Raw genomic sequence first — 13,284 nt, 5'->3', positions numbered from 1 at the left:
CCATTCACAGTGTAATTTTAGTTACATGAATGGGGGGAGGAAGGAGAGGTGTACCGCACAGGTGATCGATGGCCATTGGCTGGTGCATTCAGCCTCTGTCATTGCTGCCAATGGACTTGGGGGGGGGGTGGGGGGAGACGGGGTCCAGGCCATGGGCCTGCCAGTGACTCCTCCAACTGCCTGCTTAAGCCTACCTGTGGGCCTAGCCTTGAAGACCAGCCAACTGGAGCTCACGGGCCAGCACCTGTGGTGGCTTTGGGTATCTTTACCGGAAGTCCTTCCATCCCTGAGCCTGTAGGAGGAGAGGCCATTTTTCTCAACTGTAACTGACCCATCCGCTTTGCTACCAGCCATCGACATAGTACCCTCAGAGCGAGTTAACAGCCAGCCTCTTGAGCCAACGCTGATGAACACCTGCTGCCCAGCAGGCCGTGGGCTGGGGCTGAGTGCTGCGCAAGTGGAGCAGTTACTGACCCCCAGAGTCACTCAGATTTGCGTCCTGATTTAAGGGTCACGTGTAAAGTCTCCTGCAGCCTCTTTTTAAGGACATGGCTTCACACACCACTGAGCCCCAAACATCCCTCATTACCCACCTGGTCTCCATGACTCTAAGCAGACACCACATATGAACTGTGATAGGAGTAATAGAAGGGCAGAAGCCCTTGGAACGTACAGGGACGGTGCATCAGAGCTGATGCACCCTGGAGGCGGAGCCCCTGGGTGGCTTCTGGGGAAGGCTGTGGCCCAGGCAAGCAACCAGCATTTTCCCAGGCAAGCAACCAGCATTTTATTTTGCATTTCAATTTCCAAATATTGAGGAGAGATTTGAAACACCAGGATTGCGGTGTGGGGGTCCCCAGACCACCCGCAGATTCAGTAATTCACTAGAAGGACTTGGAACTTAGCAAAACTATTATATTCATGATTACTGTTTCGTGTAGCAAATGGATACAGGTTAAACTCAGCAGTGGGAACAGGTGCATAGAGAGTTCCAGGCACAAGCTTCTAGTTGACCTCTTTCAGTGGGATTATACACATGGCACTCACTTCTCCCAGCAGGGATGTATAACAACATGTACAGAGCATTTCGGAACAGGAAGCCCACCCAAGCCTTGGTGTCTGGGCTTTTTGTTGGGGGTCAGTCACCTAGATGTGGCTGACCACCCCCCGCCCCATGGTCTCCATGCCCCTCCGAAGGTCAGGTTGAGTTGGTACCACACGACCCAAGGCCCTCATCATAAGTCACACTATTAGCATAGACTGTCTGGTATATCTCAAATCTCCCAGGGAAACAGGGACACTCTTCTAGGCAGGGCATTCTGAGGGCTTAGGAGTTACTGCCCAGAAGCTGGGCAAGGGCCAAACATATCTCCGGGCAAGATTAATTCTCTGCTGCACAAGCATTGACATAAGGACTTAGTGAAGCTGTAAAGACCCAAACACTCAACAAGCCAAGGCAAAATGAGGACTTTGTCAGACTCACAGAAGAAGTTCAGTCTCTGAACTTCTGCAACCATGTCAGAATTCAAGTCGCAAGGATGTCTTTGAGTTGTGTCCATGGGGAGGTATTGGTGTGGATGGCCGTGCGTGGGCACGTGGTGCGTGTGCACACTCAGAGATGCACAGTGACAGAGCCTGAGTGGTGCCTGGAGAGCAGTGGCAGCTGGGCAGGTGCTGTGTCGACTGTGGAAGGAGCATCTGTGCGCGGCCCAGAAGTAGAAGCAATGCATTGAAAATGAGCATTTCTTTCCACATGGGCCCCTTGCCTTCCGAGGTACCTTGTCACTGTCAGGATGAGTCACACGTGGAAGCTGAGGGCCAAATGAAGTCTGTGAACATAAAAGCAGGCACCTGGTGAGTCCGAGCTTAAAATAAGGAGACAGCCTCATCTGGGAGAGAGATTGAACTAGGAAATGAAATGGCGACAAGGAGAAGCAGAGGTTCCTGCCTGTGCCAGCAGGTGGTAGGTGTGGAGGATTGGAGATGTGGTCCCACCTGATTTCCCTGACCTGCTGGCTCTCCCAGGCTGCTTGGTTTCCATTTGGCTGTGGAGTCTCCATGTTCACATCTCCTTTACCCTGCCCCCAGCTTCCCCTCCCGCAAGCCAGGTACAGGGTGTTCACCCAGAGCAGGGAAGGCTTTAAAAATATATGCAGCACCTTGACAGCCCCCAGGAGCTGGTGCCTCTGTCTTGCATATTTTGAGAATGTTTCCTGGATGACTTTGATGCCTATAGACAGGGGAGCCTGAGGGATACAGCAAACGAGGAAGCCGGAAAGGGAGATACAGGCCTGGTTTTGATGGTCTCGAATGCCAGGCTAAGGAGTTGGAACCTTATCTTGCAGGCAGTTCAGGTTTTTAGCTCTTGAGCCGCACAGTGAGATTTTCACATCGTAATGACAATTTCGGTGGCCGCCGAAGGGAAGAGAGTGGGATAAGGTAGGAGTCCACTGCGGTACGCCAGGTGTGAGGGGGGAAAAATGGAGGCAGGACACACTCAGACGAGCAGTTTCAGAGTTAGATTCGACGGGTGATGGGCAGAGGCGAAGCTTTCTGCTTTGTGCTGGGGAGACGGAGGGATACGCGATGGTTCTGTTAGCAGAAATAGGCAACCGAGGGAAAGGAGCATGTTTGGGGACAAGATGATGAAGCCATCACTGAAAGCCCATGGGGCATCCACGGAGGTGGCCAGTGGCATACTGGATCTGAGTCTGGAAGGAAGGGGGTGAGTCAGGGCTGGAGGCACCGATCTGTGACCATCACAAGTGACACCTGAAGTTAGGAATGTCTAGAGATGCTATTCGTAAATGTAGGCATAGAATGAAGGTATTTGGAAATTCCAAAGTGCTTTTCCTGTGGGTGTGTAGCTTCTTTTCATGGGACTGCAGGTAGAGGTCACCTTCCGGGCTGGCTGTGGCCTCTGCCTCCTGAGACCCCACTTATGGTGAAGGACTTTTAGAGCCCCCTTCTTCCTGCTTTCCCCCTTCTTCATGTGCATCCCTCTCCAGCTGGCCCCTGCCGTGTCCCCACCATGCTCCGAAGGCCACTGTGGCTGAGAAGGACTCCAGGAGTCAAAGAAAGGCTCCTGGCGTTTTAGGCAGTGGAACCAGAGAGGTCACGGTACCCCATTTTCTAGATGAGAAAATTAAGATCCAGAGCTGGCAGTGCTTAGTCAAGGCCACAAAACCAGCCTGGCGTTACCAGGGCGAGGCTCTGCCAAGCTCACTGATTCCCAGCCCGGCTCCTTGGCACCACAGGCTGAGCCCGGAGTCTGCTGTCTTCCAGGACTACACGCGGGTGGTGTGCCCCGTGATTGACATCATCAGCTTGGACAACTTCAACTACATCGAGTCCGCCGCGGAGCTCAGGGGTGGTGAGTAGGGCCAGCACCCCTCCCCAGCAAGGACTCGCTGCTCCTCCTGGTTGTTGCATTCAAGGGGGAAAGTGGGGGAAGCGTCTGCTGGTGGTTTGTCTGGAGCGTCCAGTCCTGAGTCCTGTAATGCTGGTGGCTCCATTGTGGCCTTACCACTGAGGCCACGAATGGAACAGCCAGGGGAGTGTGTAGGATGATGCCTCCAGCCCCCAGAGCCCTGGCTCTGATATGGGCTCGCTCTGGGACCTGAGAACAGGAGGGAGGCAAGGACCCCCCCCCCCCCAGCTAGGCAGGGCCTGACTTGTTCTGTCACCTCAGCACTGGTCGCCATGCTCTCTCTGAGGCCCACCAAGGTTCTGCTCAGGGCCTAGTGCTGGTTCCCCAAAACTGATCTGAGGTAGCTCAGCCCCTTACAAAAACCTGCTGGCGCCTCCCCAATGCTCCTGGCCAAGGGCCACGCCCATAACTACCCATCCTGTCCCCCTTGGACTCTGTCACAAGTGACTCTATCGTCTGCCCTTTATCCTCTAACTGCCCAGCAGAGAAGGCTCAGAGAGGCAGTAGGAGGTAGAGAAAGAGAAGCTGTGGGAGGGACATCTGGCGGCCTTCTTGCTGACCAGCCTGAGACCAGCTTCCCCGGATGCATTCATGAGCTTCCAGAAAAGGGACGCGTTGCGCAGGCTCTGCAGGGACACGTGAGAGACCAAATCAAGCGACTCGGTGCTGTGTTCCAGGGTTTGACTGGAGCCTCCACTTCCAGTGGGAGCAGCTCTCCCCAGAGCAGAAGGCTCGGCGCCTGGACCCCACCGAGCCCATCAGGTAAGTCAGGGCAGGGGTGGCTGGGCAGATCTGTCACCACTCGGTCCTTCCCGCTGCCGCAGAGTGTAGGAGGCATTTCACATTGGACGCTCAGGACTGGGCAGAGACCAGGAGAACCCTTGCCAGGCCAGCCCCCCTCTCCCCTTACGTCAGGAGTTTCTGTCTTCAAGGAGATGTCTCCTGAGGGGACAGGGGTCTGGTAAGGCCTGTGCTGAGGAGCTGTTCGGTGTCACCCTTCCCACACTAGCGCCTCGTACTTACACTTCCCGCGAAATGTTGGGAAGTTGGGACCAGATGGTCCTGTTTGAGCCTCTGACTGGGGAAAAGATGGTTCCTTAGGGCCAGAGCTGAGCTACCAGGCAGGATTCAGCCCGGGAAAGGTCAGGTCAGCAGTGCTGTAAGCAGAGGCTGATCTCGAGGCCTGGCCACTGCTGCTTGTTAACAAACACGTCTGGGGCGCCTGGGTGGCTCAATCAGCTAGACGTCTGACTCTGGCTCAGGTCACGATCTCACAGTTCATGAGTTCTAGCCCCACATCGGGCTCTGTGCTGTCAGTGCAGAACCCGCTTTGATTCTTTGTCTCCCTCACTCTCTGCCCCTCCCCAACTTGCATGCATGCACTCTTTCTCTCCCTCAAAATAAAATATATACAAACAAACAAACAAACACACATCTGCTGTGTCCTGTCTGAGAATGAGATGGTGGCATCAACTTCAGGCTCTTTTGCGGGCGTTCTCTCCTCAGGCCCCTGCTACGATTCGCTGCACATGGTGTCAGGATGGCCGCCTGGGGCCCGGGACCTGTCGCGGGGCCGGGGGTAGAACAGAGCATGGTGTCCACCCAGCAGGGAGCCTGTGTCCTGAGCACTGAGAACGTATGGTGTGGGTGTTCCTACCTAAGGCTGGTGCACGTGTCCCAGACCTGTTGGGGAATCTCCAAGCTGACAGCTGTCTGCTTCAGGTGGGGTGTCAGGAGGATAAAAGTGCTTGGAGAAATACAGACAAGACCACTAGGATGCAGTTTCTCTGGCCGGTAACTTAGGGATGCCCCACATTCTTCATGGGCATCTCCGTATCTCTGGACCTGCCATAGAGTAAACGTTTGCTCACTTGCACTGAATTAACTTAAGAACATAAGTCAGATTGTGAACCAAGGAGCTATGAAGAGCCAAATGGGGACACTCCAGAGAGACGTGTGTGTTCAGGAGAGCTCTACCAGGGACCTCTGTCTCACCTACCTGCCGGCCTCTCCTCCCTCCTCCTCCAGCTGTCATAATCTGGAGTGATGCCAAGAGGGAGATTGGAGCCAGATGGCATGCTGGCTAATGCCTTTTCTTTCTTTCTTTCTTTCTTTCTTTCTTTCTTTCTTTCTTTCTTTCTTTCTTTCTTTCTTCTCCTTCCTTCCTTCCTTCCTTCCTTCCTTCCTTCCTTCCTTCCTTCTTTTCTTTCTTTCTTTCTTTCTTTCTTTCTTTCTTTCTTTCTTTCTTTCTTTTCTTCTTTCTTTCTTTCTTTCTTTCTTTCTTTCTTTCTTTCTTTCTTTCTTTTCCCTTCCTTCCTTCCTTCCTTCCTTCAATGTTTATTTATTTATTTATTTTGAGAGAGAGTACACATGCGAGCTGGGGAAGGGCAGAGGGAGAGGGAGAGAGACCATCCCAAGCAGGCTCCACACTGTCAGTGCAGAGGCCAATGAGGGGCTCGATCCCCTGAACCATCAGATCATGACCTGAGTGGAGATCGAGAGTCGGACACTTCACCAACTGAGCCACCCCGGCGCCCCCTGCCCTTTATTTCTAAAGGGAGAGTAGAACCTTCTTCCCACACTGAGAGCTCCATGCAGCACACATCAGCTTCTCAGCTACCCAACAGTGGCAGCACATGATATGGTGGTGGACCACATCAAGGACGAAGGGGGCGGTGGTGCAGCCACCTCCTGGTGTTACCCTTCTCTGTCCCAGTGGTGGCATTCTGAGGGTGGGCTCTTTTCTTGTGGGAATATCCCTGCTCCCAGAATGAGTGTTTCCCAGCATTAGGTCAGTTTGCAGGAAATAGCAGGGGGGCATGGCTTTGGGAGACCTGGTTTCTGGACCTGCTCTCCATCAACTAACTGATGTGGGTGAAAACTGCCTTCACCCTCTGGACACGCTGGATGAGGGGCCAGGTCCCTGAGGGCTTGCCCACCTCTCCCAGCCACCGATCCTTATAGACACACGTCCCTAAACTTGCTGGATTATTTGGTTGGACTCTGCTATCCTTGTCTGCCTTCCTCTGCAACCTTTTCCTTCCCAAGTGGCTTCTCTGGCATCTCTCTCAGGCACCAGAGGCAGGGGAAGGTGGGGTGGGATCCCACGGGAAAAAAACAAAGATGAGCGTGTATTAGTTTGTTGGGGTTCCTCAGCAAAGTACCACACACAGAGTGGCTTATCGACAGAAATGTATTGTCTTGCAGGTCTGGAGGCTTGAAGTCGAAAATCAAAGTGTCGACAGGGTCGATTCCTTCTGAGGGCAATGCCGGCCTCTCTCCTTGGCTTTCAGGGGGCTCTCTTCTCCGTGCCTCTTCACATTATATGGTCTCTAGGCACGTCTGTCTCTCTGGCTCTGTGTTTCCTTTTTTTAAGGACACTAGTCACATGGGTTTGGGGTTCACCGTAATGTCCTCATTTTAACTTCTATAGAGACTCGCTCCTTAAATAAGGTCACATTCTGAGGTACTGGGGGTTAGGACCCCAACATAGGTGACATAACCCCTGATAGAGGGGTAAAGAGGGAAGAAAAGGAGAACACAATCTCAAAAAATGGATGTGCAATTTTTTTTTAATTTTTTTTTTTAACGTTTATTTATTTTTGAGACAGAGAGAGACAGAGCATGAAGGAGGGAGGGGCAGAGAGAGAAGGAGACACAGAATCGGAAGCAGGCTCCAGGCTCTGAGCCATCAGCCCAGAGCCTGACGCGGGGCTCGAACTCACGGACCGCAAGATCGTGACCTGAGCTGAAGTCGGACGCTTAACCGACTGCGCCACCCAGGCGCCCCTGGATGTGCAATTTTTAAAAAATATTTATTTATTTTTGAGAAACAGAGTGCAAGCGGTGGGGGGGTGGGGGGAGAAAAGGAGGAAGACACAGAATCCAAAGCAGGTGCCAGGCTCTGAGCTGTCAGCACAGAGCCCGACACGGGGCTCGAACTCACAAACTGGGAGATCGTGACCTGAGCCGGAGTCAGACACTTAACTGACAGAGCCACCCAGGCGCCCTAGGATGTGCTGTTAACAGGTGCTGCCTCAGTCTTCCTTCCCTGCCTGGTCAGTGGCCCGCTGCCCGGGCTCCCAGTAATGGAACCCCCAAGAGAGCCACGCTGGGCAGGGCCTGTGGGAGAGGCCAGTGAAGGATCCCCAGGCCCTCAGAGCAGCAGTGTTCTGAGCAAATCCCAGCTCCCCCAACGGAAGGCATGCTGATGAGTAAATTAGCCTGTCTGTGAGGCCGGGAGATTTAAAATCAAAAGAAAAAACTCCAGAGCATGTTCTTGTTTTAGGTAATAATGCATTGGCCCTGTGAAGAGGAAGAGAAATGGGGAGAAAATTGTATTGAGCTCTGCACTGCCAGGGCAGACGAATGTGACGGCGGTCTCTCTCCCGTAACTCCCTCCCTTCCTTCCAAATGCATAGGACTCCGATCATCGCTGGAGGGCTCTTCGTGATGGACAAATCCTGGTTCGAATACCTGGGGAAATATGACACAGACATGGACATCTGGGGTGGAGAGAACTTCGGTGAGTCGCTGTCTCTGTGTCCTGGGGCCGGGTGGCATCTCTGTGTCCTGGAACCACATGTACCTGGGGTGAGGGCCTGGGAGGGGCCAGTAAGTCACTCCTTGGGGGCAAGGCCAGTGGGGGCACCGGAGGAGTGGTTGCCGGGAGGGTGGAGGTAACAAGGCATTTCTCCGTGGGGCCGCACAGACGCTGAGCACCAGGAAAGCCTTCCCGGGGAAGACTGTTGGGGCAAGTTGAAATGCAAAAGCCAGGAAGACTAAGGAGGAATACCAAGCCGGAGGCTTGAGCTGGGAGCTCTGAACTGGGGATCTTGGAAGGGGCCCAGGGATGGAGAGGGCTGACAGTGACCCCGTGACTTGGGTAACATCTGTTGGCTGCTCTGTGCACACAGCACTCAGCACCAGGGTAATGAAGAGGGTCTGGGGTCATCGCCACAGAAGCCCAGGAGCATCTGGCCCTTGTCTTTTAGTGAGAGAGAAAGGGGTGTGGGTGGAAGGGGTGCAAAACTGTGCAAGCGTGTCTGGCTGCAGTGGTGTGGGCCTGCATTCTGCAGCTACGGGAGAAAGAGCAACCCGGGACCCGCTCGTGTAGCTCGTAGCACTGAGTGAGCCCAGAGCTGCCTCATGTAGTAGAAGGTGCGACAAAAGGGTGCTCCTTGCGGTTATTGTGAAACTCCACAGAGTCGGGTCTGTAAAACTCCCAGAGCCATCTGCACACAATGCCAGCAGGTGTTGTGTTGGTTTCCTTTCCCTGCTCCCAGCCGGCAAGATCCAGGAAGTAACCAGAATATGGGCTGGGATTCGATTTTGTTTTGTTCCCAGCTGTCTCTAGTGCTTATGGTAGTGGCCACCTTGAAGGTGGCTTTGGTAACTACTTGTTGAGGAAGACACTGGAGGAAGAGAGGAAGAGGCCACAGTGTCACCGGGGAGCGTTGGGCACAGGCTCACGGAGCAGTGACGTGGCCTGAGAATGACCCGTGGGGCTTGGCTGGGCATTTAGCAGTAATCTCATGCATTGTCCTCTGCCAGTGTTTTTTCCTGTCCCTGCCTCCAGAGTGTTTTATGGCTTTCTTCCTCAGTCACTAAGAGTTATTTTCCAGGAATTTATGGCTGCTGGCCTGACCCATAGCATCTGTTCTCCCAAACTGGGCAGTGTAGAGAAACCCATCAAAAGTATACAGCTCTTGCCATCAGGGGCCAGATTGGAAGCTCAACAAACGAGCAGAAAACCCCAATCCCACGAACCAAACTGCCTCCCCTTCCTGGCACCCGTCCCCTGGAACAGCCTGGGGAAATAAATCGGATATGGGTTTGAGATCAGCTGTGCCTGCACGGGCCCAGAAGAGCTCAGAACCGGGTAGACTCTTGTCGATCCCAATGGGGACGAGATTTCTGTCTTTCTGGGCAGCCCAGAGCCCAGGCATCGTGCCGCTCAAGGTGTCTCTCATGATCCTCTCATGTGCTCCGGCCTTTCCTGCTACAATCAAACGAATCCTTTCTATAGCACTTTTGACAGACATCCTGTCTCTGCTCAGGTGCTGTTTATGACAACACGTTCACTGCTTCACAGTTCGGCACATGCTCTTGTGAATTTTTGTGTTAAACTGTTAGAAAATTCTCCTTGGTGGTAACCCATCTCCCTCTAGCCTCTGTCTGTTGGGACTTGTTCTGCCCCCTTGAACCCTACAAAGTGAGTGTGAGCCTTCCTTCACGTGGCAGTCGCTTTGGGATTCAGGCAGCACGTTATTTTTAATGATGGCACATTCCGGTCCAACCTTCCAGTACCTTCTGTTTATAGCAATGTTGACACACATCTGCCCACATTAAGTGGCAATCTCAGCTAGTTGCTTCCGGTCGTGGGACATTAACAAGTGCTGATTCCACTGGGGAAGTAGGGAGGGGCTTCTGCGGAGGTGTGGGAGAGGCATTTTCCGATCCAACACAAATTTTTTTTTTTTAATTTTACAATCCAACACAAAAAAGCTCTACAGACAGCTATCCCAGGAGACACCACTTTCTCCCATCCCAGCATCCCGTTATGTTATAGCCGGCTCTCAGCACTTTGAAAGCCATTTCTGGATTTTTTTAAATTTTTTTTTTAAGCATTTTATATGCCAGAAGATGCAGGGCTTCTCCAATGGTGCGTATGTCACATGGAGCACCCCAACTCTGCATGCAAACATAGGTAGGCACCCGAGTGGGCATTTGGAAGAGCCCATCAGGATGGGGATGATGATCGGGGGTTTAGTGGGGTCGGGGAGCTCTCTAAGCTTCAGGGATGGTGCTGAGGGAAGGAATTCTGGCTCCAGGGTGTGGCAGGGGGGCCTCCCCGCAGCCCAGCTCACCAAGTGCCGGGATCCGCACCCGAAGCATCATTGTTCACATCCACCCTTCTCTCCAGCCCCAGGACTATTCTGTTCCCCTCAAAGCCAGCCTCCCACTGGGCCAGAGAGCACTGAAATGCAGGTCTCTCCCACTTCCCAGGCGTGGTGGCCACCATGTGTGCTTCTTGTCCTAAGGACGAGGCCCACACCCCTCAGCTGAGTCCCTCCTGGTGTGTGCCCACCTCTCCAGCCATCAGTCCGGAGGCACAGCCCCAACATGCCCGGCCCTCTGCAACCACCTGGCCTCCCTCCTCCACCTAGTGTGGACTCCACTGCAAAACACAGCTCCGGGGCGGCCTCCCCCAGGACTAGCACACCTTCCCCGCCCGCTCTCCCGCCCACCCCACTCACTCTGGGCCCCTCCGCACCCAGTTCTCCTCTCTACAAGGCCTGGGCCCTCTCTGTATTTGCGTTCATTCACCTGTGCCTGCCACCTGCCTGCCGCTAAACCCAGGACGAGGCGAGAATATGCCTCCAACCTCTAGTCCTAGAGGCCTAGAACACTGGAAAGTGCTGGCTACCCGTGTTCCAAACCAAGAGACTGGGAGCTGGTGAGTTGATTCTTTTCCAGAGCCCCCAGCATGGAACGTGGTTTGCACACCTGGATTTGGGCCTTGGGAGGCCCTCAGCAGGGGGCCCAGCCAAACCCACACACCAGGTTTGTGTGGCCTTTGTTATGGCAGCAAAGGTGACGATTACCCTCCCCTGCCCCAGGGCAGCTGGCTGTAAGTAGATAAAGCTAATGCCCCTGCTACCCCTTCAGACTCAGGGGTGGGGGGTGGACAGCACCTGCTAAAGGAGCATGTATCTGACCTGCTGGACTAGTTTCTCCCTGGAACCTTCTCTTTCTGCCTCTCCCTCTTCATGCTGGATGGCTCAAGGTGACGGAGATGGCCTCATCTGAGAAGAGCATCCACGTCTGATGAAAAGTCCTCTCCCCACAGACAGGGAACTAAACTAAAGCAGGCCACAGCTCGGTTCCTTCTCTGGGCCGTTGGGCCGAAGCTCCATGCCCCGATGAAGTCCCCCAGGACCATCCTTTCCCACTGCCCCTGGACTTCCCCACGTCTACCCTGGGCCCAGCAGAGACGACACACATGGCTTGTTTTCATAGGGATTATGGAAAGATAAGTGTGCCACCTTGGCATTTGCAGGCTTATGGCTCTGGGTGACCATGGTGGGCCTGTGGCTAGTGCCTGTTCAGAAGTTAGGGGCCTGGATACAGCGAGATGGCCCCAGATGGTATGAGGTGTGGTTTTGTAGACCAGAAAATGATCTCTACTCAAGTCCATGCATTCATTAAAAACTAATAACAGAGTTTCCAGGCCCAGAAGGTCCTGAGAACTTAAAGATCATTAAAAGGAGCTGGGTCTCTATGGCCACATTTGTATGCGTGGATTGTGGAGAACAGTAGCCCACCACAGCTCACTCCACTCCCCTTGTCCTGAGTAGGTTCCCCTTGGCCAAAGGCAGAACGGGTCCTCCTGCCGTGTGTACAATGCGTGTCTGTATACGATACGTGCAGCTCCACGTAAAACAGGATCATTGAAGTCGGCGGAGCCCGTGTCTAAAGCGCCCTCCACCTGTGTTTAGAAACCCGACTATGAAATGAAATTGGAGCTTTGATGGGTCTGGCTGAGCAGTGGTGTTCGGATGGCTGTGGTTTGTTGTCTGGGGAGAAAGCGTCCCCTTTCTCATCCAGCCAGTCATGGGCTTGTCAGGCAGAGGTGGGTCTGGGGGAGGGCAGGGGTGCCATGGGGACCTGGTAAGAGGGTTGATGAGACAGAAGAAAAGAGGTGAGAATGGAGGGTGGGGAGGGCAGCTTTCCCTCAAGCATGAGTCTGATGCCTAAAGAAAATAAGATACTAGCGCCGTCCCCTCTCCACCCCCCCCCCCCGCCCCCATGAGGGTGGAATAATGACACGTCTCCCTGCCTGGAATTCAGAGTATATTAGGGCCTGCGTGACATTCATCACCGTGGAGATGGTGCTGGCGCTGACTCAGCGAGAACCCCCTATAGATTCCCTACAGCATCTCTTTGCTCGGCCTCCCCACTTAAGAAAGTGATGACTCTGCAGGAGCAGGAGCCGCAGACGTGGAAAGTAGAGGGTCTAGGCGGTGCCTGGAGGGCCCGCTGCCCCACGCCTCTGTCCATGGCACTGCTGACGCATGAGCCCCTGATGCGTGGGGCCTCTGGGTTTCGAGACTTTCCCAGGTGTCAGCACATATCTGTGTGGACGGTTATCCTGATGTCAGTGGTGTAGACAAGGACAGGGCTACTCCATGTCCTGGGTGCTAAATATCCCACACAATACACCTGTGAAACATCACACCAATCTGCACCCCCCCAGGCTGCCCGACTCTGGGGGCAGCACCACAGTGCAGGTCAGTCCCCGTGTCTCCCATCACCCCAGTTGTAACACTCAAGATTCCAGAGCAGAGAAGCTGTTAGCGCATCCCGGGCCTCAGGCACCTACGGGCAGCATCAGCCGGACCAAAGGGGTGCAAAGACGGGCATTTGTCACGATTGGATGAGTGAGTGGAGGAAATGCAGCGTGGTGGCTGGTCATAGGTGAGCCTCTCCTGTTGGCCGATAAAAGCCTTGAAGCCAGCGTCATTGCATCCACACCTGTGTTGGCCGACGGCTGCTGCTGAGTGCTGAGGGCAGGTGGAGGCAGGGCAAGAGCGGAGTTCAGGAGTGGGGAGATGTGCTTCAGTCCCCAGGAACCCACTGGCAGGTGTCAGGTCAGAACCGCTTCTGCATCATAAAATAAGGACATCCGTGACCAGGAGCAGGGTTGTTAGGATGACTAATAAGCTACCACCTGAGGGAGGACAGAACAAAGCACAGCCCAGGGGTAGATGAAGAGGTCATTTTCCTCCCATGGCTCACGTTTGCAGAATTGAGATGCGTGGTGATTTTAGGCTAAAGCAGCAGCCACAGGA

General features: G+C 53.9%; 1 protein-coding gene across 6 annotated transcripts in view; it reads left to right on the top strand.

The window, feature by feature from the left end:
• Positions 1–13,284, top strand: part of GALNT14 (polypeptide N-acetylgalactosaminyltransferase 14) — a 210,404-nt gene that overhangs the window by 175,139 nt on the left and 21,981 nt on the right. For all 6 annotated transcript variants that reach the window (XM_086700299.1, XM_025927147.2, XM_086700303.1 and 3 more), the window contains exons 7-9: positions 3,286–3,373; positions 4,108–4,192; positions 7,852–7,955. In XM_086700299.1, coding sequence (XP_086556425.1) covers positions 3,286–3,373; positions 4,108–4,192; positions 7,852–7,955 — 277 coding nt within the window. The remainder of the gene's footprint in view (positions 1–3,285; positions 3,374–4,107; positions 4,193–7,851; positions 7,956–13,284) is intronic.

The sequence above is a fragment of the Puma concolor genome, chromosome A3 (genome assembly GCF_028749965.1).
Source record: "Puma concolor isolate L17-30 chromosome A3, mPumCon1.1.hap2, whole genome shotgun sequence".
Classification (NCBI taxonomy): Eukaryota; Metazoa; Chordata; class Mammalia; order Carnivora; family Felidae; genus Puma; species Puma concolor.
Note: the sequence above shows the minus strand (reverse complement) of the source record. Positions and strands in the feature narration are given on the sequence as shown.